At 52.2% G+C, this 25,937-nt stretch overlaps 1 protein-coding gene across 1 annotated transcript in view; it reads right to left on the reverse strand.

Annotated features, from left to right (window-relative positions):
• Window positions 1–1,895: 1,895 nt before the first annotated feature.
• CRYL1 (crystallin lambda 1) overlaps window positions 1,896–25,937 on the reverse strand; it is a 127,476-nt gene continuing 103,434 nt past the window's right edge. The window contains exons 6-8 of the mRNA XM_039224268.1: window positions 9,457–9,562; window positions 2,553–2,659; window positions 1,896–2,251 (exon numbers count right to left, since the gene is read on the reverse strand). Of these exons, the coding sequence (XP_039080199.1) occupies window positions 2,138–2,251; window positions 2,553–2,659; window positions 9,457–9,562 (327 nt within the window). The 3' untranslated portion in view covers window positions 1,896–2,137. The remainder of the gene's footprint in view (window positions 2,252–2,552; window positions 2,660–9,456; window positions 9,563–25,937) is intronic.

Below are 25,937 nucleotides of genomic sequence, written 5' to 3' on the forward strand. Positions count from 1 at the left end.
CTCCGCCTTGCTCCCTCGTACTGGCCTGCACCATTAGGCTGGATGGCCTCAGCCACTGTTTCTGAAATTCCGATGGCCCGTTGATGCTGTGAAACCAACAGGCCGTGTAGGACATCCACCAGTACCCCACATCCCCCAGCGACATCGTCTTCTTATCCGGGACCCCAAACCTGGGTCCTGAGACTATGGTGGCCTCCATGGGCTCATAAGAGAAGGAATCAGGCTGGTGCTGATCCTAGTGCAGCAATTCTGAGAAGACAGGAGGCTGGAGTGCGTCGAAGGGAAAAGAGCAGGAGCCGGAAGCAACAGGGAGAAGCAAGGGCTTGACTTGCTCAAGGAAACACCCTGCTAGTAGGTCACTGAGTGAGGGATTGAGTCATCGGGGTTTAAGAAGAATCTAAAACTCAGTCAGATGAAGATAAAGAGCCTTTTCAAGGTTGAAAACTTCCTCCATGTCTTGCCACATTCTCTTTGTCAGTACAGTTTAATATCTAGAACATTCTGATCTCCTGCCCTCCTTCCTAATTTCCTTATCTTTTTTTTGGGGGGGGGGGGGACACAGAATCCGAAACAGCTCCAGGCTCTGAGCTGTCAGCACAGAGCCCGACACGGGGCTCGAACCCACGAACCATGAGATCATGACCTGAGCCAAAGTTGGATGCTTAACAGACTGAGCCACCCAAGCGCCCCTCCTACCTAATTTCCTTATCTTGTAAAATGGCATCAAAGTCTGCATAGTTGCTGGAGCAGACGACTCAGGAAGTTCTGGTATCTATCACCTTTCTCAGGTCATCAGTGATGACTGTCACTTCCACCCCCAGGAGACTTTCCGAATTCACTGCCTTATCAGCCCCCACCTGGACCACAAGAGCCCCCACCTCCAGCTCGGCCCCTTCCATTGTCAGAAGGGACTTTCTGAAATCCCAATATGACAGGGCCACTCAGAACCTACACACCGCTCAGGCTCCGCATGGCTTTGGGGGACGTCTACACACTGCCTTGAGCTCAGCACTCTTTACCCCCTGGATCTGGCCCCAGCCCCAGCCCCTCCACAGAGCTCCCTTTCGGGCTGCAGGGAACCACCCCGCCTTCCTGGGGCACCCGACACCCTTCTCTCCTCCGCGGCCTCTGCCGGGAAGGCTAGCTGCCTCTTCCTTGTTACTCAAGACCCGGCTCAACGGCTGTCTCCGGTGAGCCCTCCTGGGGTACACCCAGAGGCAGTTAGTTATGATCTCCTGCGTATATGATCCTCTGGGGCACTATCCTATTTTATTCTAATACCTCGTTTTACAGTAAACTTCTGAAAGGCAGAGGCTACGTGCTTGTCGGCCGGTGCGTCACAGCGGCTCAAAAGATGTTGTAACATGAATGAGTGTGATGGGGGAGTGGATGTGCACGGAGCCAGGACATGTGGGGGAGCCCCGAGTAGCATCCTGTGGTCAGAGTTACTGCCACATGCTGACCTTAAGCTGGGTGGGTGTGTGTGTGTGTGTGTGTGTGTGTGTGTGTCGGGGGTACTGGGACTGCTTTTGCTAGAGTATTTGCGGAATTTGTGCAAGAACAAGAGTGCACATCAAAGAAGATAGTGGGGGGTTGGGTTAAAAGGTGTTATTTACTGTAGAATTTTGGAGCCTAAAGTTTCTTATAGACCTGTGGGTGCCCAAGGCTGGGACAGCCAGAGAGTGTCCCCAACACATGTGAGCCCCAGGGCACTCCCTGTAGACTGCACTTTGGGAAACACAGGACTCAAATGGTGGGTTTTTACTGAGTGGCTGGGGAAGGAACCAGAACAAAGGTTTTGCTCACTCACTCATCATGGCCACTCTGGAATATGTCGATGATTTGAGAATCAAACATTGGGGTTTCTCGAAAAGACCAGAAGAAAAGAGACGTCATTTATGCAATCAAAAACCTTTATTCAGAATAAGCATTGACAAAATGAAGGTAGTCGCCTCATAAATGCAGGGCCACAGGGTGCTCAGAAGCAGATCGGAGAATGATTACGAAAAGACTTTGCTACGGATTAGAGTACGGAATCACACGGGGTGAAGACCCTCAGACGACGGCCCTCCTGCCGCGGCGCCGGCGCCGGGGCTCCGGGGACACGGGGGCGGAGGGGGGGGCTGCGCGCGGGGCGCTACTGCGGCTGCATCTGCCTCTTCAGCCCGGCGAGTCTCTGAAGACACTCGTCCCTCCACTGCCGCCGGGCAGCCAGGCGCTCCGGGTCCGCGGGGACCTTCAGACACATGGCCTGGGAACAGGAACGGGGCTGGACAGAAGGAACTCCCAGAACACGCGCAGGGACCAGCGTCCCGGGAAGAGCGGCCGCCCCGCTACTCCAGCTGCGAATCTGCTCGGGCAACGCAAGCGGCCTAGCAGCCCCTCAGTTAACACGCTTTGCAAACCCACAGCACCGCACACGGGCCCAGCTCCCCGGCCGCGCCGCTCTCGGGGCTCCGGCCGCCCGGACGGGGCCGTGGCGCGGAGTCCGGGGCCGGGGCCGCGGGAAGGAACGGCAACCAAGACCCACCCGGGCCACGGGGTCTGCGTACCTGGTTAACCTTTTCAACCGTGGCCCCGGAAAAGTCTGGAACGGGCCCGAACGTCTTCAGGACACGTTTCATGCCGTCGCTGTACCGGTCACAGTAGCTGCGCAGGCCTGAAAGCGTGCAAGCGAGCCCGCCAGGTGAGCGAGGGCGCCGCAGGGGGGTCCCCGGGCCCCCGCCCCCACACTGCTCCCCGCGGCCCCGCGTCACGACCCCAGCTTCTTTTTTTTTTTTAATTTTTTTTAATGTTTTATTTATTTCTAGGAGAGAGAGAGAGAGACAGCGTGAGCAGGGGAGGGTCAGAGAGAGAGGGAGTCACAGACTGAAACAGGCTCCAGGCTCCGAGCTGGCAGTCGGCACAGAGCCCGACGCGGGGCTCGAACCCACGAACCGCGAGATCATGACCTAAGCGAAAGTCGGACGCTTAACCGACTAAGCCACCCAGGCGCCCCAACGACCCCAGCTTCTGTCAGACCCTAAGACCCTCAGCAGTGACCGGCCCTGGGCCTCGGGCCGCGCCTCTCGGACTTCCGGGTGGGCCCGCGTTCCCGCAGCCGCTAGTTGGGAGTCACGTTGTCTTCACCAGAAAGCCCTCCAGCGCCGCGTCCCCGAGGCTGCTCGTGTGAACGGCTCGAACGCACGAAGGACGGAAGATGTCAAAGCTCCTCCATCTGCTCCGTGTCACACGCCGGGGCTCTAGCTACCCCGTGCCTGGGCGTCTACACGGCTCTTCGGCGCGGGCCGCGTCTGTCCGAGGGGCAGGCTCCGCCTGTTGCTCTGCTTCGGCCTCGGCCGTTGGACCCGAGCCCGGCGGCCTGTCCCCTGGCCGCGCTGCTCTGCACCTGCCCCCGCCGCTCCGGGCCGCCGGGAAGCCGGGCTGTCGGGGCCAAGACGGACCCTAGGGGTCCGGCGGGGACGCGTGGACCCTACGGTCCTGACGGGGACGCGGGGACGGGGGACCCTAAGGTGCTGACGGGGACGCGGGGACCCTAGGGGTCCGGCGGGGACGCGTGGAGAGGCGGCGGCAGGCGGAGCAGCGGTGCGGGCTGGGCGAGGCCGGGGCTGGCGTTTTCTGTTAGAGGCAGAGGTGCGGCGAGAGGAAGCACCGGGGAGGCTGCATCACCTGCTGACGCGGGCGGCCCTCCCGCTCTGCCCCCTCCCCGGGCAGCAGGCACCCCCCTCCCCACCTCGCCCCTGCCCGTGGGCTGCAGGCTCCCCGGGCGCCGGGCCGCCTGTTTGTTATCCCACCACCTGCCCGTGACCAGCGTTTTCCAAACGCAGACTCAGTGGTCGGTGAGTCAGGCTACAAAGAAAACATGGGAACAAACAGAACTGTAGATTTTGCAGAGACCAGCGCTGGGCTCTCACCAACCCCACAAAAATGGTGTATGATTAATTTCAAATAAAAATGATCACTGCTGGATACTCAAGAAAGGAAAGAAAAAAAAAAAAAAAAAAGAAGAAGACCAAGACAAGACAAGACAGCTTCTTTGGGGTCTGGTTTTGGTGCAGCTACACAGACGTTAAAGCTCAAATTCACTGGGTGTCAATCTTGGCTCAGACACTTTCCTTTCTCTTTCAGGTGCTAAAATTAAATCCAAATTTAAATTTAAAATTAAATCTTAGAGGAGAAACTTTGAAGGGCAGACATTTCAAGCACACCAAGTTTTCTGACATTAGTACCCATAATTAAGCAGCAGATACCTCTTCTTAAAATAAGGAGTTTTGAATAAAAATAAGGAACTTTGTTTCCTTTAACAAACTTGACAGCTCAGAAGTCAGGAAGGCTGCCTCACGTCCAGGTGCTGGCTGGTTAGCTCGAATGGCGCACCACCTGCACGTTTATTTCCTTTTGAAAATTAAATGTCTACTTTGCTTCCATTTGTTTATTTATTCGAAATAAAGGTGATAAAATCTAGACACAAATACAGTGTATTCCTTTTGGTGGGGCAGAGACCCCAGAATCAAATAAGGTATAAAGACACTAACCAGCCGAAAACGGGAGGAGCCCCTGGCGCTGCGGGTCGCCCCCCTGGAAAGAAAACAGCGGCTCTCGAGAACCAATCCCCCCCGCAGCCCCGCGGGAGCAGCAGTAACCCACAGGGTTCGCTTCACGTACCTGCTTTCACTTCTGGATTACGTTACGTCTGCTGAATACATGTTCACCATTCCTATCCCTGTGAGGTCATTTTAGTCTCCCAAGGGCGTTCTAGAACTTTTGTCTCTCTGCCTTTTATAAAATTTGTAGTTTTAAAGGGCATTTCTTTCTTTTTTTTTTAGTTTTTTAAATGTTTATTTTTGAGAGAGAGAGAGAGCACAAGTGGGGGAGGGGCAGAGAGAGAGGGAGACACAGAATCTGAAGCAGGCTCCAGGCTCTGAGCTGTCAGCACAGAGCCCGACGCGGGGCTCAGACTCATGGACCACGAGATCATGACCTGAGCCAAAGTCAGACGCTCGGCCAAATGAGCCACCGAGGTGCCCCAAAGGGCATTTATTTCTTCAAAAGGGAATATAATATGGTAAAATTCCTTACAATATAATTCACAGCATCCCCTATACTGTCCAGGAAACCAGTGCAAATTTCACTCTTACTAATATAAACATACTTTCTGTAATGCACACTCAGGCCCTTGGGACAAACAGCGCGTGGTTTGTGGTGAGGCTAAGGGACCAACAGGGCGTGTGCGTGTGCAAACTGTCCCTGTCACCTGGAGAGAAGCCTGACGCCCTCAAGAGGGCTCTCCCACTTACCCAAAATGCAGTTCGCGGTGACTTACAGTCAAGGTCTGGATGCCCCAGTGCACCGATCGCTGCTGTTACTTGTAACATCTTCTCTTCCATTAGAGAAGTGGTAAAAGGAGCATCTTACTCCATTTGCACCACAACTGTGGCTTCTATACACTATGAAAGGAGAGTTGAGTGACAACTATCCCATAATACTAACCTCACTGGAAATGGGAAGGAAAAGGAACCCCTTCACCTTTTATTCTTCTAGTCCGTCCCCTTTTATTCTTCTAGTCCGTCCCCCCCTTACGTGACTCTGAAATCCGGCCTTCGCCTGTGTTTTGCCTCCTACACTTCCTTGCCCTCTGTCGTGTTCAACAATATATTTCCCAAAACTCTCCAGAGTTTAGCTTCTTGGAAGATTTCGAACCTAATTTCTTAAGAGATAGAATAAGAAAAAGTGGGGGAGAGAAGCGATCCTGAGACTAGACTCCGCTTAGCTTGCTGCTTTCTAGCTTGGAATTCTTTAGTTGTGAGCCCATCAGTGCCTTCTCGAACCTGCAACACGAGCCAGGGTGGTGGAGAGCACGCCTTCCCCCACTTGCATTCACGTCGGCAGGCGCGGCCTCCTGTCGCCCGTGGCCGTGGCCACTGTGACGCGCTCTGGGTGTTCAGTTTCTTGGAGAGCCCTAACCGCTACCCGCGCCAGGGGAGTCTGGTTTCCATGCAGCGCATGAACCCACACGCACGTGAATTCACCTGCTTATAAGAGACAGAGTTTCACAGAACTTTCTAAGATAAAAAAGGCCCCAAAGCACAGAGCAACATTATCTAATTCCGACCCGAGTGAGAGCTCACCGGCGGCCGGGGAGGCGGGTGGAGACGACAGACACCTACCTGGGTGGGCACTGAAAACAGCAGCTCCAGGTAAATGAGCCAAAGCCACCAAGCGGGCCTCAATTAAAAAAAAAAAAAAAAGCCCAGCATCTCTACACACAGGGAAATTTTACGAGGCAGGATGGTAAACATTCGCTTAGCTGGAGGGGATTTCCGCCCGCCAGGTTCTGAGGCGCTCAGTCCCCGGCAGAAGTAAACCCCCCAGGTGCCTGAAGAGCCGCCACGTGTGAAACGCGCAGGTCTCTTCGCTGAACCTGTGGTCTCAAAGCTAAGCGAAGAAACAAACCCAAGAGTTTAAGTCTGGAGATTCCACTGTTCTGTTGCAAAAATGTCCTAATCTGTAATCATTCTGTATTTCTTCCTCACGCACTTACGAGTGGCTTAGTCGGTTGAGCGTCCGACTTTTGCTTAGGTCAGGATCTCGCGGTTCGTGGGTTCGAGCCCCGCGTCGGGGTCTGTGCTGACTGCCAGCTCAGAGCCTGGAGCCTGTTTCAGTCTGTGACTCCCTCTCTCTCTGACCCTCCCCTGCTCATGCTGTCTCTCTCTCTCCTAGAAATAAATAAAAATACTAAAAAAAAAATAAACAGGACGGACGCTGTATGAACAGAACACTGATTAACGGACCTCACCTGTGTCTGCCATCCAGCCGCCATGCGCATCTGGCTGACCCCTCACGCCACCCTTGGAAGGTAGTCACTGTCGCCACCCCCATTTTATGGGGGATAGGAGAGGGCTCGTTTACACAAGGCTAGTTAGCTTAATTTTTTTTTTTTTAATTTTTGAGAGAGAGAGATAGAGAGAGAGAATGAGTGGGGGACAGGCAGAGAGCAAGGGAGACAGAGCACGAGCAGGAAAAGGCAGAGAGAAAGAGAAAGACACAGAATCCGAAGCAGGCTCCAGGCTGTGAGTCCGACGCAGGGCTCGAACTCACGAACTGTGAGATCATGACCTGAGCCGATGCTTAATTGACTAAGCCACCCAGGTGCCCCTAGGCTCGTTAGCCTAGAAATCAGGTAGGGACCCAAGCCAACGGGTTCCACTGACCAGACCCCCTATTCTGAGAGCCTGTCCTTGCTGAGGGTCCTTTGAAAAAGCAGCCAAAAGGCAAAGTAGGCAAGCTGGCCTCCTGCTTTTTAGGGGTCGTTTTATTAGGTTAAAAACAAATCCTAAAATATTTTCACCACTTCTAGATAAGCTGTAGCTTTAAGACTAATAACTAGCCTTAACCTGAGATGCTGGCTTTATGAAAACAACATCAGAAAAAAAGAATGTTGTCCCTCCAATCTTGATATATTCTGGATGCCACTGTGCAGGATAATGAACATTTCCATTGGTTCCAAGCCAGATCTCTAACTCTTCTCATGCTCTTCGGAATGCTCTGAAGTGGAAAACTACATCCGTCCACCATTATCATGTTTAGCCAATTAGGTTTTCTTATCATACCTGCTTTGTTTGAAAAATTGCTACGAGCCTCCTTCCTGTCTGCCACGCTATTTGGTTCCTGAGTTTCTGGTTTCATTGGCTTCTGTTTCCATTTGTCTCAGAGTCAAAGCTGTTCTCAGCTGTCTCCCTATTGATTTCTCATGATACCTAAATTCCCTTATTTTTCTGAAGAAAAAAAAATTAAAGAGAAAAACATGGTAGTTATCAAGTGGTGTTGATATACATGCCAAGTGTTTAAATACGTTTGCCACCTTGAAGGTTCTGGCTGCAAAAGCATTTGAAATCCTCCTCAAGGATACTTTGGAACCCTCATTTCACGTTTATGAGGGCTGCTCTCTTCACATGATCCTCCTGTGTTCAACAGTCCTCCGAGCACAGATGGAAGACGCTCGTGCGAGGAGAGTGCCCCATTCCTGCGGGGCCTCCCGGCCGTGCTCGGTGTTCAGGAAGGGTCGGGTCAGGTATCGAACCCCATCAGCGTGACACACAAGGCATCGTGTGCACCTGCCAGGGTCCATCTGGTAAAACTGCCAGTATTCACTGTATTCACTGGAAATCTTAGTTCATTACAGTGCTGAAAACTTGAAGTATTACCAAAACATTGTGGAATTACAAAGTCTAAGTCAAACAGACTCCCAGAAGTCATTTCCAGTGAAGCTGGAAATGAGACAAAGGTCTCTGCTCAATACCTAAACATCTTGCCGAGTGGGTAACCAGCCCCGACTGCTCTCCACTCACCCACGCGCAGCATGGCCCTCTCCCTCACCGCCCGCTCCAGGTACCAGGCACTCCCGGCCACGCACTGGGCCCAGACCTGTCTGTCTGCCACATCATCCCCACAAAAGACGTCTGTGCATGTTCACACACATGTCTCTGGTCACCTTCTTCTGGATAAGCTCCACTTTCTCAATATTTCAGGTAAGTGTGGACCCTTGGAGCTAAACACAATATTCCTTTTCTCCTTCTAAGGATCTTTTACAGGGTAATAATGTAACTATTAAAATAATACGGCAATAATTATGAAAACTGTAACAACACAGAAAGGCAAAGAGGTGATAAAAGTTACTTATAATCCCAACCCTAAGACACAGCAGGTAGTAATGACATTTAGGTGATATTTGCCTAGACTTTTATTCGTAGCTTTTTAAACTTATTTTGTCTCAGTTTGGCATAGGTTTTAGTGCTTGTTTTCCAAATGGCGTCCTGTTTCTGATTCTCCTGAAGTGTGGCTGACAGTTTCATTCTCAGAAGCTTCTCACCTTTCTCAATTTATCTTTTCGTTGGAGTCACTATCTCGTGCGTCCGTCCTTTCCACCAGGTCCTTTGAAGTTGGCTTCTGGGGTGAATGACTGGCCTGGCCTGAACTGCTGCCCGGCCCCACGTCCGGCGGAGGCGCCTCCCTCCTGGCCTCCCAGCCTTCTGGCGGGAAACCTCCAGCTCAGAATGTCACCCTCAGGAGGTGCCCATATTTAGGCAGGAGACACGCACAGCATTCCCTGTCTGTTTTCCTCGCCTCCGTCAACAGCTGCATCATCTTTCTCAGGAAAACACAACTTTCTGGGTAACACGTGGCAAAGTCCCCACGACAACAGGCACCCGTCTTTCTCATCATTCCGCTGAGCGCTCTCTCCGCGCAGAGCCCTGCGGCTCAGGGATTCCGTGTGGAGTGACATCTCCGGACACGGCGATCTGCCCTGAATCACCAGGGCCGGCCACTGTCTCCTTCATACGATACTGTTTCTATTCAGTCGTTGAAAACAAGGCGAAACTGCACTGTTTACAAAACCCCTAAGAACACTACCCAGCACGGAATTCCCCTCCCAGCCCCTGTGGAAGCAAAGCGTACCTTCCGCGTTGAGATGCATGGTTTCCAGGGGTCCGATGAACGCATACCGCATGCCCAGCCCATCTGACATGACAAGGTCAAGGTCACTCGGAGACACTACTCCTTCCTAAAGGGAGAAAACGGCGCGGCACACAAATGAGTCTTCCGGAAAAGACAATGTTCTTCCATCTTTTTCCAGCTAACTCCTTGGGAGCACAACACCCTCTCCAAAGCTCCAGAAAAGTATTTTCAGCCAACCTGGCAGGACAAAACTGTACTTACACACAGATCCTGAGGAGAGAGTATTATGTGAAAGGGTCAAACACCAACTCACTTTTTCCAGAGCTGTGATCAACCTCCCACCTTCCTGTGTCCATCTCCATGTCTTCCCTTCCCTACCCTGAAAGCTGTGTAAGGCTTGCAGCTGTGGAGAAGGGGGAGAGGGCGAAGGGAAGGGGAGCAGAGTGGGGTGTGGGTGGGACAGGGCAAGAAGGAACTTCTACGTGTCTGCCTGTGACCTGGACGCCCAGACGGGAGCCATCAAAGAACGAAGAGTCATTCTCTGGGCCTTGCCTGCCTGCAAGCCTGGCCCTGTCCAGCTTTCAGTGAGTTTATGAAAATGACACTCTTTGATGAAATGCAGCTTAGAACTGGTGCTGTTTGCGAGGTGGGGCCCTGGAATCCTCTGCAAACGTGAACTGCAGGGCAAGCGGCACGTTGCTATGTGTGCGAGTTACATGTCAGATTGGCCATCTGTGTTACTTGGAAGAAGTAACCTCTCCGGGCTTCTGGAACGAGCAGGGACGCGGGAGCACGTGCGTGTGATCGGGGAGGCCACCGCCACTTCCGTCTCCATCCGAGGGTATCTTTTCCTTGGGCAATTGGGCCAGAAGGCAGACAGGGAAGCTGGCAGAATCCTGCCCCGCCCCCCCCGCCCCCAACCCAGTCTTCACTGGTCAGACTGCTCGAGTTTCGGCGAAGTCTCCAGTCCTTCTCTGCTGCCTGGTTTCCTTCACAAAGAGCATGGTGAGGACAGAGCTCTCCCGCCCGACGGCCTGGCCAAGTCCGCCTTCTCTGAGAGGCCACCGAGCGCGGCGGCACCGGCTCACACCTTCTCCACGGCAGCCTCGGTGGCCCCCAGGTCCCAGAGGGGCGGAGGAGGCGCTCTGCTGTGGAAATCTCGGCTCTGTCCAGACCCCCAGGGGCCGGCACGTCCCCTCAGCTCCCAGGAACAGGCTCGGACACGTGGCCCGCCCTACCCCACCTCTTCTGCCCTGGGTTACAGAGCAAATCCTTTACTGTTCGTTGGAACGGCCGCCCGTGGACCTGCTGAGAGCACGTCCATGGGGCAGAGGAGAGCTTTCAGTGAGGGCTTTACAGGCCCTCTGGCCAAGGAGGAGAGCCCGCTCGCCCTGCAGGCAGCTCTGGGAGGTCTGGGCTGGAGCCTAGAGCCCCCCCCAGCTGTCCCCCCTCCTCCTCCAGGGACTCCCCGACATCACTACTTTCCAGACTTCAGTCACCAAGACAGAGAGAGGAAGGGGACTTGTACCCTCTGCCTCCATCACCTGCATCAGCTGCTGAGGGAGAGAACACCGGCCTCTCAGGTCGCTGGGGGCGTCTGGACCGCCACCGCGATGTTGGGGAAGGGACTGGAAAGGGGGCGGGGCCAAAGAACCAAAAAGACAGAGCCACCCCCGAAGGGCAAGTACCGTTTAGGCGTGACTGAGAAACTGAAAGAGCTACCTTCCATCTAGTCTTGTGGGGGGGGTGGGGGGGGATAAACAAAGAAGGCACAAGCCGTACGCGAGTGGTTTAGAGAGTACTTGCAGGGCAGCCCTGGGCCCACCTGCCGGCCCGCGACGCCTGTCCTCGGGACTGCGCCCCCCCCCCCCCAGGCGAACATGCAGACTGCTGTAGTAACTACTTCTCTACTTTTAAGATCTGCCGCCTGTGTTTACGCTCCTGAAGCACAGCTCGCCTTTTGCCTCTTTTCCTCCTCTTCCAAATGGGCTCACGCTGTGCATTCCTCTGTGATTTGCTTCCTTCACTCAAGCTGATGCCTTTGAGACTCGCCTGTGTTGTGTGCAGCAGTAGTCTGGCCTCCCTGTGACATATAAAGTCATAGGTCACTAACCCAGCGTGCTGCTCACCAACGTTTGGGGCCACTCTTGTTCCTGGCCCTGGGGGCACGCATCCCAGAGGAGCGCGGCGGCCTACGGCACACAGCCGGCGACTTGACTTGGCTGGACGGCTAGGTGCCTCCCAGGCGGGTGTCCCCGTGCGCACCGCCGCCGGCAGTGGACATGGGTCCCGTTGCGCTCCACAGCCTCTCCGGCACCGGATGCTGTCACACTCGCGAGGCACTGCCAGTCTGCTAGGCTGTGACGATGCCTCACCGGGTTCCTCTCCATCCCAAATCATCCTACCGAATGTCCACCTGGACTACAGAGACCAAACTAATTTATTCAGTTCACTCAAAGGCCAACAGGTTTTACCTCACTTCACTTCACTTCACTTCACTTCACTTCACTTCACTTCACGACAAAGCTTTAAATGGGGAGGAGGCAGTGACAAGGAGGCAATGCTAACCAAAAGGTCCAGAGAAATGTCCAGAACTGCCAAGAAACTGACTGTTGGAAGGATTCCTGCCTTCCTCTCCCTCCTCATCAAGCTCTTAGGGCCAGACAGGTGGCTGCAGGTCCCTCCCCAGGCTGCCTAGAAGCATCTGCTGTAGCATTTCTGCACCCTGGGAGCTCAGGAATCCAGGCGAGGGCTCTGCACGCCCTCCCTCGCCCTCCCTTGGGGTCCAGGTCAACATCCCCAATGTCAAGTATCCCTACAGCACTCAGACTGTAAAGGATGCAAATACGACGTCATCTGCCACTTGTGGTGCTTTTCACCTCCACTCTCTTCCTCTAGAATTGTGTTTAGTATGTGTACATCTGACTTCTGAAGGACCTCAGAATACCCCAAAAGTGAGCCATATAAGAGTAGTAATTTTAGGTCTGTAAGTATGTGAGCTCACAGTGACCTCGACCAAATAAAGCCATAGAAGGATTCTCCACACGACGGCACCACGTGGTGGAGGAGCCACACTTTCCTCCAATTCCCAAATGGTCTTCAAAATGACCATCTGTGTCTTATCAGTTACTCTCCAGTAGTTGAACAAATAAGAGGGAAAGAGCCTTAATATCTTCTCTTCCTCAATCCTTCTCTCTGCCCCATTTGGATTTTCTGAAGCAGATTCTCGAAGTTTGAGTCTTTACCCAGAAGCTAAATGCAGAGAAAAGAAGTGGTCACAAGTAGTAATTCGGCTGCACTCAGCACTGAACCAAGGGTTCACACCGAGGATATTTTGCAGCTCAGAGTGCTTCATTTTGCTGTTAAGCCTCACTCCACCTGGGTCCTCAGTGACATCTGGGGTCTAGATGCTAATATTCTCCATAATAATCACAACTGATAATCACGGTGGCGTAAGAGGCAGAAAGAGGTGCTTGAGTTGAACACACTGATCTGATAATCGATTCCTTGAAAATAGGCTGCACGCCGTACACTTGTGTGAAGAATGAAACCCTATCCCACTCCAGTGTCTGTGGTTCAGTGAACATTTGTCAGCATAGCCATCAGTACTTCCTTCATTCTGTGGCATAATTCTCAAGTCACACAGAAAAAGAAAAGCCCCAAGTGGTTAAAAGATTCCAAAAACTCATGTAAAGCAACGAATACTAGACCACTGTTAGTTTAAACCCTGGTTTGCAGGGCACCTGGGTGGCTCAGTTTGTTGAGTGTCTGATTCTTGATTTGAGCTCAGGTCATGTTCTCAGCATCACGGGATCAAGCCCTGTGTCCAGCTTTGAGCTGAGTGTGGAGCCTGCTTAAGATTCTCTGTCTCCCCCTCTACCCATCTCTCCTGCTTGCACTCTCTCTCTCTCTCTAAAATAAAAAAAATAGGGGCACCTGGGTGGCTCAGTCTGTTAAGCATCCGACTCTTGATTTTAGCTCAGGTCATGATCTCATGGTTCATGAATTCAAGCCCTGTGTTGTGCTCTGTGCTGACAGCATGGAGTCTGCTTGGGATTATCCCTCTCTCTCTGCCCCCCCCTCCTCACTTGCATGCACGCATGCTCTCTCTCTCTCTAACTAAATAAACTTTAAAAATAATAAAATAATTTTTTTAAGTTTGCATCATGTCCTGAAAAATCACTCAGCAAGGAGGCCACCAGCGTGCTAAGGAATCCCCTTTATTGAAACTTTCTTCCCTCTAATTCCTTTAGCTAAAACCTAAGACTCCTCACGACCAGCCAGCACACGCTCTGTCCCAGCCCGCTGGGAGCGCATGCCCAGGCCGGGGGTGGGGCACCAGGCCCGCCGTCCGCAGGCGAGGAGAAAACGCAAGACAGTTACTAAAGTGCTCAATTACCGTGATACAAACTGTAAGTACAGTTAAAGGTTTGGGGACGCGGCAGGCAGGATCCTACCAGAGAGCGAGAACTCAGAGGTTATATACACGTAGAGAGATTTATTTCAAGGGACTGGCCTGTGTGATTGAGGGCACGGACACGTCTGAAATCAGGAACAGGAGCTGATGGTGGGGACCTCAGTTCTGCTCTTAAGGCCTTTCAACCGATTGGATGAAGCCTTCCCAGGGGATTGAGAAAAATCTCCTGGACTTAAAGTCAACTGATTATAGAAGTTAAACTAATCACATTTACAAAACAACTTTACAGCAACATCTAGCCCACGTCTGACTGAATATCTGGGCACTCTGGCCCAGCCAACATGACCCTCTCCAGTGGACAAGGTCAAAGCACAGTCCTCACCTTCAGATATCCTAGGTCTAGCCCTTTGTTTGTGGGGTGGGGAAAGGAGAGAAGACACACCGAATGGCCAGCAGTAGGCAAAAGGCTGATCTGGTTTTCCAGACAGGGGAGACGGGCTGGCATCGTTTAGGGATGAGCACTGATGCATGAACCTCCGGGGACAACTTCCCCTACAGCTCACCAGCTACACAGATTTGTTTTTCCTCCTCTTTGATCATCTCATTATCATATTAAGTTTTCTGAGTCAATTCATGTAATTTCTGCAGGCCCTCACTTTCATTCCCTTTGCCCATTTTTCTTCACGCCATCTTTCCTTGTCCACTTCTGTTTGACTACTCCCCTGCTTCTGACCTTCTTCTATTTCATTTTGCTCTACTTTTCACGATACTCAGACCTGAATTTTCAGGGTTCTCTTCTGCAAATACTGCTTTAACTTGGCTGCTGCCACCACTGCCGCCAGGAACACAGACGTGCCACGGAGGACTCTGTACTGGGTCGTGCACAAGTCCTTGGGACTCTCCCCAACCACAGCTGCCTAGCCTTCAACCCACTGATTCAAGTGAGAAACAAGAGCCAGAAAAAGGTTCATCTTCGCAATAGGTCAGATAACGAAATGCAACAAAAGAGCGCCTGAAGGGGCCACTGGACCTATTTCAGTATCACTCTGGTCAGGGGCCCAGGAGCAGGCGTTACGGAAAGAGAGCCCACCTCAGTGTCTAATTAGAGCAAGGAAGGGGTGTCTGGGGGGCTCAGTGGGTTGAGCGTCTGACTTTGGCTCAGGTCATGATCTCGCAGTCCATGGGTTCGGCCCTGCATTGGGCTCTGTGCTGACAGCTCAGAGCCTGGAGCTGCTTTGGATTCTGCGTCTCCTCTCTCTCTGCCCCTCCCCCACTCATGCTCTGTCTCTCTCTCAAAAATAATGAAAACATTAGACAAAATTTAATTAGAGCAAAGATGGAACAGAGTTAAACTTCAGTGAGCTCCCCACCTGCAAAGATGATTCAGGGATGGGCTACATGAGAATAATCACTGACGTAGATATAATTCAGTTTGAGAGAAGGGTTCTGGACTCTCTTTTTTAGAAACACCCAACTTGAGTCCTGGCGAATGGCAGAAAAAGTAATGTAGTTACAGATTTCGAAGGGTGAGTTAAGAACTATCACGAATGGTCCACAGTTTTTCTCATGAGAAATGAACTAGAACCATGAGTTCCCTCCATTCATATACACGCACATAGTTTGGTTTTCTACACCCTTTGACAAGCATTACTTCTCCATGCAACATGAACCCGGCTCTGACCACTCCCACCCGAGCTATGTTCCAGAGAGAAGGTGAGGCAAATGCAAGACTGTAAGTGCTCAGAAAGAAAAGACTGCTGAGTGTGGCCCCACTGTTAGTCAAAGGCTTGTGGGCTGCTTGGCTTCTTGCCAAAACCGACAAGTTTTCTGGGAAGCGAGAGGCATAAACGTTCCTGCAGAATGACTCCAGCAAAGTTTCCTAACTCGTGGAAGGGCCGCTCGAACACCACATTTGGCTGATGCAACAGGACACTGACTCATAAAACACCCAGTGTCCAGAGCCTGCTGAGAAGGTGCTCAGGGGAAAGAAGAGAGGGGCCGGGCAGGTGGTGAGAGGCAAGCCCACGAGCACCACTGATGGCAAGGGATGGGGGTCAAGTCCAAGGCATTTTCCCTGTGTCTATCAGGCAGCAGAGTCACTGCTCCTTCCTGAAGGGGAGACCCCACTGTCGGGAATTATTCTACAAAAAGGTCCCAGAAGAAGGGACTATCTGGGCAAGGAGGTTCACGGAGGCATTGCAGTGGCAGAAAAAGTTGAAACTACCTTAAAACAAGTTATAATAGGGGGGCACCTGCGTGGCTCAGTCAGTTGAGCATCCGACTTTGGCTCAAGTCATGCTCTTGCAGTTTGTGAGTTCAAGTCCTGTGTCAGGCTCTTTGCTGACAGCTTAGAGTCTGGAGCCTGCTACGGATTTTGTGTCTCCCTCTCTCTCTGTCCCTCTCCTGCTCACATGCTATCTCTCTCTCTCTCTCTTAAAAATAAAGGTTTAAAAAAATACAACTTACAATAGGGGAAAGATTAGATTTTTTTTAACAGATCAACTAAATGAAATATCATGAAGCCATTAAAAATAGAAACTCAAGGAGACTTTTCTTAATAGAGACTAACAGGAACACAGAAAAATAAAAGCAACTGACTGCTTTAGGGCAGGGGAAACATAGGTGGCATTTTTTTCCCCTTGGAATATTCTTCAAATTCAAGTGTTTAAATGGAACCAAACCAAAAACAGGAAAGGGAAAGAGAGGAAAAACTGTCCTAACCAAGGGGTGCTCCAGAGCTCTTTAGGCCCCAGGGGGTAATAATTCCCTGGTGGGTCTTTTCTTACTGTGCTGTGCTCATAACAATGCTTTCAGGGAGAAAACCAATGGTATTTTTTAATGTTTATTTTTGAGAGCGAGAAAGAGAGAGCGCGCACGTGCGCATGAGGGGGAGGGGCAGAGAGAGAGGGAGACACAGAATCCCAAGCAGGCTTTAGGCTCCGAGCTGTCAGCACAGAGCCCGATGCGGGGCTCAAGCCCACAAGCAGTAAGATCATGACCTAAGCCGAGGTATGACGCTTAACTGACTGAGCCACCCAGGCGCCCCATCAGCAGTATTACAGATTCTGAAAGAAAAGGAAGAGTCTTGACCTGAAAACAAACAGCAGAAGGAATCCCCCTTCTGTGCAAACCTAAGAGCAAGGGCAGTGGTGCCCTAACTGCGGGTCCTCTGGGGATAAGGGCTTCACAAAGGGGATGGTGAACACGGTGCCCCCTCAGAGAGCCGAAGCCCAGCCCAGGCCCAGCTCTGCCTGTCCCTCCTTTGTCATTCCAGCACGCTTCCCGCTCCGGCGTCCCGTCCCGTCCCGGGTCACAGGCTGGCCTCCTGCGCAGCTTCTGCCTGCCTCCCACCAAGGCCAAGGGCGTCAGGTGACAGGGCTGCAAGTTTTGAGTTGTGCCCTGCAGCCTCCCTTCTCCACCTTTTCTCTTGGGGTCCCCTTCCCCCTTCTTCCCTCCATTCTCCCCTCTATTCCACTGCCTGTTAACTTTCCAGCTCACAGCGGTGGAGCGGAGATCCAGCATTGACTGACTACCTGATGGTGACAATAAGTAGTCTGGTGTTAGGGTAAGGGCATTTTCGTTGTGTTTTTTTTTTTTTTAAGAGTTGTTAAAATACTAGCCCTGAAGCTTTTACTTCAAACACTATTAAAGTAATCCAGGCGTGCCAGGCAGGTTTTTAGAAAATTGAGTATGTGGTTGATGTTTTCATTATGTTTGTCTAGTAATAGGTCTCGAGGTGTCTCTAAAATAAATCAGTAGGAGCTCTCCTTTCGTTGGGGCTTTGCTGCCTGCCAATGTGACCTCCCATAAAACAGTAAATAAATCCTAACATAAAAATTGGCCACTTCTTACAGACCATCGTGACTAGAAGGAATTCTTACCTTATGATTCTCAGCCAGCAAATAAAGCTTTCAGGGGGAAGGATACTCTAGTTTCTTTAGTGGCTTAACCTTCCCTGACTGCTCTGGAGAGAAGGCATCGCAGCCCACATAGCTTCCTCAGGGCGACCGCAGCTACTCACGAAGTCACACACCAGCTGGGGCGAGCGGGGACGCCCCAGGCTCCATGCGCGGGGGGCACGCGGCCTCCACTCCAGCAGCGGCCGGCGGAGCAACACGAACACACCAGACACGGTGTCTGCACAGAGCCGCCCGCCTCCTCTGCCACAGGCAGTGCGACACACCTCGGGTCACATCTGGGTCGAGTCCCCCTAACCAGACAGCCGGCTACGCGCCGCCCCTATAGGGCCTCTACTTAACCTCCTCCTTGGCCATTAACACCTGCCGAGCGGCGCCTGCGTGGCTCAGTCCACTGAGCTTCCGGCTCCGGGCTTGGCCGTGAGACGGCGCCCTGCACTGGGCTCTGCTGGAGACTCTCTCTCTCCTCCTCCCTCCGCCCCTCCCCTGCTTGCACACGTTCTCGCTCTAAGAAAACAAGCACTCGCTGAGTCGTGGGTGCGGGTTCCGATACAGTCCTGGGGGCTCTAACTGCCAAGGTCCTCCGTGTCCTTTGAGGGCTGCAACGGGGACGAAAAGCGCTGCCTTCTCCTGGGACCCCTCAACAAGCACCACTAGGAAACTCTCTGAATCTAAGCTCAAGTGAAGGGAGGTCTCAGCTCATCCGGAAAGGGGTCCTGGTGAAGGTGACACACGTGCTCCCAATACGTGCCAGCGAGTCGCACCGAGAAACGGAACAGAGCGCAGGAAAACGACAGCTGTGGTGGGTCCGTGGCCGCCTCGGGGAGGCCTTCAGGGGTGAAAGGCGCCCAGAGAGCGGCTGAGGGTCCTCGGGGGACGCGCCTGCTGCCGCAGACAGGCTTTGGAAGGCAGAAGAGACAGCCAGGAGGGCACAGGGACAACGGACCCGGGTGCCAACGAGGGGAAAGGCGCGCGCTTCAGGGGCCGGGGGCCGGGAGACCGTTGCTCGGCCTCATCAGCACCCATGTCTGGGCTGTATTTTCAAGAGGCGGAACAAACGGGAAAACGTCTCAAGAGAAAGCTCTGCTGGGAGGATCCTGCCCTGGTGGGAGGAAAACCCGCAGGGACAGCGCGCACCACGGACGGGCAGCTGGGGCCTCGCCCGTGCTCGGGCGACGGACACAGGGAACGGCCTGCGGGGGCGGCCGGGGCACCGGGGGCACCGGGGGCACCAGAAGGGGAGGGCCCAGCGCAGGACCGGAAGGAGACGAAACAGGGGGGCAGCCCGGGCCCGGGAGAGAAGTGGGCAGAGACGGCGTCACGTCTGGAAGGCCAGGAGGCTCCGAGCAGGGCGCAGAGACCCCCGACCCCGGACTCCGCCAACAGCACTGCTGCCGGCTGCTTCTTTTCAACCACAAGGAGGTTCAGTCAGGGTCTTTATACGTTGTCTCTTTAGGAAAAAAAAAAACCCAAAACCTAAAATGTTCAGTGTGAATTTTAAACCACGTTGCATGCAGAAGGCCCGACGGCGGAGGGTGTGGAGGGCGGAGCTGGGGCTTCCTGGGCTCCTCTAACTTCCCTTTACCCGACCCGCCTTCTACGTGACTGCTCTTGCCAGGTACACAGACAGATGTCGCCGACGTCGGAACCGTAGCATTTGGCTCAGTCAAGCCTCAGCCTTTTCCCTCTGGACGCGCTCCAGGTTGGCCGTGGCCTGGAGCAGTCCACGGCGTTTCCAGCACCTTCCCGCCAAAGAAACGCTGCTCATACAACCCCACCTTGCAACTGCCTGGAAGCGACCGCTTTGAACTGAACGTGCTTTCTCTTGTCGAGCCTCTCCAACCACAAGACTACTGTTGCCTTTCCTGGTCCCAGAGGCGGCGCAACAGGCGACAGCCCGATTCTGCAGTGTGTTCCTCGTTTCCGCCTCACTGCCCGTCTCCTCCTGTTTCCCTTCCAGAGAGAAGGCGGAGTGATTGGCAGGGACCGTACATACTTGGTGATAGGTACCTACCCAGGGGGACATTTATGGAGAAGAGCCATCACTGAAATTACAGCTGTGCCCAGGCTGTCAAACTAGAGGCCATGGATACATGGCCTCCCGCTCAGAACGCTGGATGTGTGAGGAAGTCAACTTCCCGAGAATTAATGGGAACCCGGAGGACCGAACCCACACGAACACTGGTTTATAGAAGGAGAGAAGACACCAGATGACTGGCCGCTTCCACTTGACCACGGCACACATGAGAGAAACGTCGGAGGTAGTTACAGTGGTAAACTTATGACTGGGGTCATCTTTGCCCCTGAAATGTGTTCACCCCCACTAGCTCCCCTGTGTGTCGTCCCCGGTTCCACAGGAAGAGCCTGCCGTACGTTCTACGGGAAGCAATTCACCACGAGGCGGGCTGCTCGTTGGGCGACACGAGACCAAGCGTGCTCCGCCGCCCGCTGCGCCTGGCTTGCGAGTACAAGGAGGCTGCTCACTTCCGGCTCACCCTGGAGACCCGCCTCTGTTCACACAGGCCCGTGACTCACAGGAGGAAAACCTGGCCACGATTTGCATCCTTGCTCCGGAAAGGTCCAGGTGGGTGGCATTTGCTACGTGTGTGCGCAGCAGGACAAGGATGACACCGCCTGGACAGCCCTCCCCGAACCAGTCCCATGGCCACAGGGAAGGCCAGCTTCGATCTGGAATGATAACTTCCATCTCTCGGGCAGTTACAGCCTAGCATTCTTTTGTTCTAATGGGTTTGTGTTTTAATTAAAAGTGAATTAAATCTGGGGCACCCGGGTGGCTCAGTTGGTTCAGCGGCTGGCGGCTCAGGTCATGATCTCAAGGTTCGGGGGTTCCGGCTCGCATCAGTCTCGGTGCTGAAAGCTCGGAGCCTGGAGCCTGCTACAGATTCTGTGTCTCCCTGGCACTCGGCCCCTCCCCCTCTTGTACTCTGTCTCGCTGTCTCTCTCTCTCTCTCTCAAAAATAAAGAATTAAAAAATTTTAAGTGAATTAAATCCTTTCTTAAAATTGATTTTCACATGACTTTTGGGATAACCTGAGGTATTCAGTGTCGCAAAACTAGGACTGGAAATCATAACTTATAAAGTGACCAGGTGACAGTCTCTCCACTAAGCAGAAGCTGCTGGTTTATTTACTGGAGCCTGAGTCAGAGCATCAGAAACAAAGGACACAGAGACACAGAAAAATGTGGAAGGAGAAAAGACAAATGAAAAGGACAGCAGAATATACTATTTCTCCCTGATACTGAGACTACATCAATTGAAAGTTAAATTAGTATTTAATGTCCTATTAAGGAAGAAAACTGCTGCCCATAAAACTAAGATGTTAAAATGTAAAAAAAAAAAAAAAAGCTTCTCTTAAAACAGATGAAATACAATCCATCAGGACCATGAGACAAGGGTCTGGCTGGCGAGGGAGCAGGGCCTCTGGAGCAGGAGCAGTGCATGGATGTCCCCAGGGCTTATTAAAATGCAGAGCCGGGTGCTGCAGGTCCCCGGTGGGATCTCAGCTGGTGCGTTTCTATCAGGCTCCAGGTAAGGCCCCTGCTGCCTTCCCAGAGCCCCACCCGAGCGGCCAGGATGTGAGTTTTTCAGCTCAGAGCTAACACACAGGTGGCAGCTGTTGTGTCCAAAAAAATTACACCAGATTCAGGAAATCTGAAAACTTTGTCATCATCGCTGTCACACCCCCTGACACTAAACCATTTCCGTATACCAGGCATGTTCTAAGCCCTTTACATGCGCAACGCCACCCAATCCCCATCACGTCCAGGTGAGAAACAGATCCATGGCCATCTCCACTTACAGGTGCAGACGCTGGAGCACAGAAGTGACACAGGCTTGAATCCCTACCAGACTGTGGAATGTGGATCAAACCACCTAACCTCTTGAGCCAGTGTCTTAGCCTGTCAGGGCAAAAATAACAATGGACCTCATGGTTTTAAGATGCGATGATCTGAAAACATCTGTAAATCATGAAAAATATAAAGGAAGGTGCTTTGTAAACATTCAAATATCATACAAACTGAAGTCACGGATGAGTAAATGATCTTCAGGGGTACTGACTCCTAAATCCTGTGTTAGAGTCTTAACAATTAAAGTCCACAGAAACCTCTCAATGAGTTTATCACAAAAAGTTTCCTCTGTTAATTTTACTACATGATGTCTGAAATATACTTTAACGGGGAAACAATTCTTCATAACAGGAATTAGATCCGATCCCATAAACTACACCTGCCTGACAAGAACAAGCACTGAGTTTTTGCAGCTCGAGGCATAAGGAACAGAAATTCACCCTCCCGATTACATTGCTCAGAAGGGTGAATAAAACCTGAGATAAGCAATTTCCAAAGCTCATTACCAACACATTCCAACAGGCTGAGAACCTGCTGATGGTTCATGATTCATTCCAGCTCACCTCCACCTACCCCTCCTGGATGGGGCAAGAATTTATGGGCTGAGACAAGCTCAGCTATTGTCTGGGCGAGGGTTTATTATCACAACACAACTTCCTTTATTGTGATCATTAGGTTAAGACTATTGACTTGAAATCTCATTCTTGGCCAAAAGGATCTTGTTCCCGGTGACCTAATTTTGGGCTACTAGACTGTAGCCGGACTTGTCCATCTGGCATTTCCGATCCTACAAGGGCCAATTCTGAAGCCAAACTGGAAGGGAAACGATGGGGTGAGCGTCTATGAGACAATACAAAAGAACCCAGTAGCCTTGTTCCCTTAGATACCTGGCTGCCCATCTTGCTCCCACACATGGCTGTGTGGGGACAGACAAAATCACAGGCGATGACAGGACAGTGTGTCATGGTTGAGGCTGCCGTGAAGACAAGATGTATCTTATTCCCAGCACTTTCTCTTTCTGACCTGGAAATGACGCCGGCAGTTTTTCTCCCCCTTCTCAAATGGACAGGCCTACACAGGAGCCTCCCTTACTTTTTTCTGCCCCCCTCTTAGAATTTCTCTTCCATGCTTGGCTGTGAGTATTAAAAGATGCCCTCCAGGTGGTGAATGAAACTGAAAACAGGAACACTATAAAGAAAAATCAATGAATCAAAAAGTTGCTTCTTCAAAATAATCAGTAAAACTGATAAAGTTCTGCCAAGACCGACGAGGATAAAGCAAGAGTACACACAGATCCCCGCATCAGGAGCGAAACCAGGCTCTCACCACAGACCCTGCCAATAACTCCAGGCTTGTGAACTCAACAACGCAAAAGAAACGGAACCATTTCTTACAAATCACAAACCACTAAAACTCAACCAAGACGAAACAGCCCGAATGGTTCTTATAACCAATAAAGAAGCTGAACCTGTAATTAAAAACCTCCTGGAGGGATGCTTGGGTGGCTCAGTCAGTTGAGCATCCAACTCTTGATTTCAGCTCAGGCCACGATCCCAGGGTCATGAGATCGAGTTCTGCATCAAGTTCCAGGCTCAGTGTGAAGCCTGCTTGAAATTCTCTCTCTCTCTCTCTCTCTCTCTCTCTCTCTCTCTGAAGTAAAATACATACACACATACATACATACCTCCTGGAAAAGAGCCCTCCAGGCCCAGATGATTTCACAGGAGAATTCTACCAAACATTTAAAGAAGAATCAACAAAAATGTTATAATCTCTTCCAGAAAATAGAAGAGAGAAAACTTCCCAATCATATTATACATTATTACCTTGATATCTAATGCAGTGTTATCCTGATATCAAAATCAAATATAGTAAAAAAGAGAAAGAGAAATGAAAACTACACACTAATATTTCTTCTAAACTTAGATGCAAAAAATCCTCAATAAAACATGAGCAAACTGACCCCAGGAACATCTAGAAAGAATTACACAGCTAGTGGTGTTGATTCCATCTAGAAAGAATTACACAGCTAGTGGTGTTGATTCCAGGAATGCAAGGCTAGTGCAACATGGGAAAATCAATCGACATAACCTACCAGATCAACAAAATTACCAAGTGGTGAAACAGCATCTCTCTGCTGTTCTGACATCCACATTCGGACATGGCCATGGCTAAGTGGAAATGCAGGCCATCATGCTAGCCAGGCCCCTTGCCTGTCCCACTCCAGCTCACACCCCAGCTTGTGGGTAGGACCCCTGGAAATTTGCACTTGGATCTGACTTGGGCAGAGCTGCTGACACACAGACAACAAGGAACAGTATCCCTCGCCCCACCCGCTGGTGCAGCCCCCCAGGGGCAATGTCCACAGAATGCATTTTAGCGCTCTGCCACCAAGTCATCTTACAGCTTTCATACCCGGAGCACGCCAGCCCTCGCTTGGGTCAAAGAGAAAAGGCTCTGCCAAATCTCAACTCGCTCTGTGAATGCAGAAAGGAACGAGACCAAAGCAGCCATGGTGAGTCCGTGAGTCAGGCAGCCTTGCTCATCTCCACCCGCTGTGTTCACTACAGTAAGGCTGGAGCTCTGGCCCACGAGTGAAACCCACTCCTGAGAGAGAACACCTTCAAAAGACAAACTCGGAAAGGCCTTTGCATCTTTTGAACTTAAAATGTATAAAAATCTTCACTTTTTACTGTTAACGCTTCCACGGTCCAGCCCTTTTTTATATCAAAGTTGCCCTTAAATGTTTTGAAGTATACTTGGAACACCCTAAAATCTAAATTCAAGTTTAACTGGCTCTGAAGTTGTGAGTCAAAGGGGCGTCACTGGGTCCCGGCCCGGACTGGGGCCCAGCGCGTGCGTGCAGGTTTGCACAGTGACAGTGGGGCTCGGGAGACGTTTGCTCACCTTGCCTGCCTCTCATATCTTCGGTGGAAACAGACCACGGGCAGCACAGGTTTTCTTTCAAGAAATCCATATGATCAAGTCAAGACTCCGTCAACCACCCCACCTAATGGGCAGAAATATTGATCCACGATTCCCAGGAGGAGGGTGGCCCGGGGTGGGAGGAGGGGGCAGGAAAACTGTGCCTTTTGGGTGTCTGCGGGGTGCACGCTGAGAGCCCAGGGGAGGATCCCGTGGCTGCTCTGTGGCCGGGAGGGCTTCTCTCACCGCACGCCCGGAGTGCTCACCCGCAGGGCCCCTGTGCGCACGCTTAGGGCCCACACCTGTGGCTCCTCTGTGCTCAGAAGTTAACTACTGCCGGAGTAGATGCACGGCCGGTGAGCGGGCCCCCCCCCCCCGCGCCGGGTGGCCGACGAAACCGCAGTCTGCGGGCAGCAACGGTAAGAACAGGCACCGTACAGGCGACGCCCTGACGTTCCCTCCGCGAGCCCCGACCCACATCCGGGACACTTCACCCGTCACCGGAAGTATCCGCAGGCTCAGGGCTGCCGGTCGTCCTACTCGCAACCTGGAGACAGGGGCCTGTAGTGTGTAGACCCGCCTTAATTCTGTCTGGAAATCATCTTCATTGTTTAAAAGTGACGGCTCTTCCAGACATTCACCGGAGAAAATTCTTGAGGTTCTGGTCACACGTTCTCTTCTCAGTGTCACGAACTACCCAGCTGGGTTTCGGCACGTGGGGTCTGACGGAGACGCCGGCTCCCCGAGTCCCACTGCCGCCCACAGCGGGGACGCGCGGCATTCTCGGGTGTGTCATCCCCGAGAACCACGAGTGAGAGAGAGCGTTCCGCAAGTCAGTCACAGGAGGCCCTGGTCCGCCATCGGCCGCCCGAGACGGGACAGAACGGAGGGCGGACGAAGCGAGGCAGTACGAGCGGCTGAACTCAACGGCTCCTCCAGCCCTGCCTGCATCCATATCCACCCAGCAAGGGCAGCCCTGGAAGCCGCCGCCGCTCCTCTGAACTGGGGGCTTCCAAACGGCGGCTCCCCGTGCGGTCAACACGGAGAGAACTCTGTGGGGTGACTCCCACCGCCGTGCACTACACCCGACCCTCCAGCTTGTCCCTTGAGCTGGCGCACATGCCTCTGACCGGACAAAGCCAGATTCGACTCAGGGCTTTTCTTCATCTCTCTGGGCCCCAAGATACTTTACAAAAAGAGGTAAACCTCTTTAAAACCTCTCTCCGTGTTTTATGTAATACTGAACTTTTCTGATGTCTATTAAAGTGTTTTAGACAAGTGGAAAGATCGTAAGAACAGCTCAAGCAAGTGCTCTCGGTTCAGTGTGTCTTTAAAATATTCTACTGATACTC

The sequence above is a fragment of the Hyaena hyaena genome, unplaced genomic scaffold (genome assembly GCF_003009895.1).
Source record: "Hyaena hyaena isolate Hyena2069 unplaced genomic scaffold, ASM300989v1 scaffold_1582, whole genome shotgun sequence".
Lineage (NCBI taxonomy): Eukaryota > Metazoa > Chordata > Mammalia > Carnivora > Hyaenidae > Hyaena > Hyaena hyaena.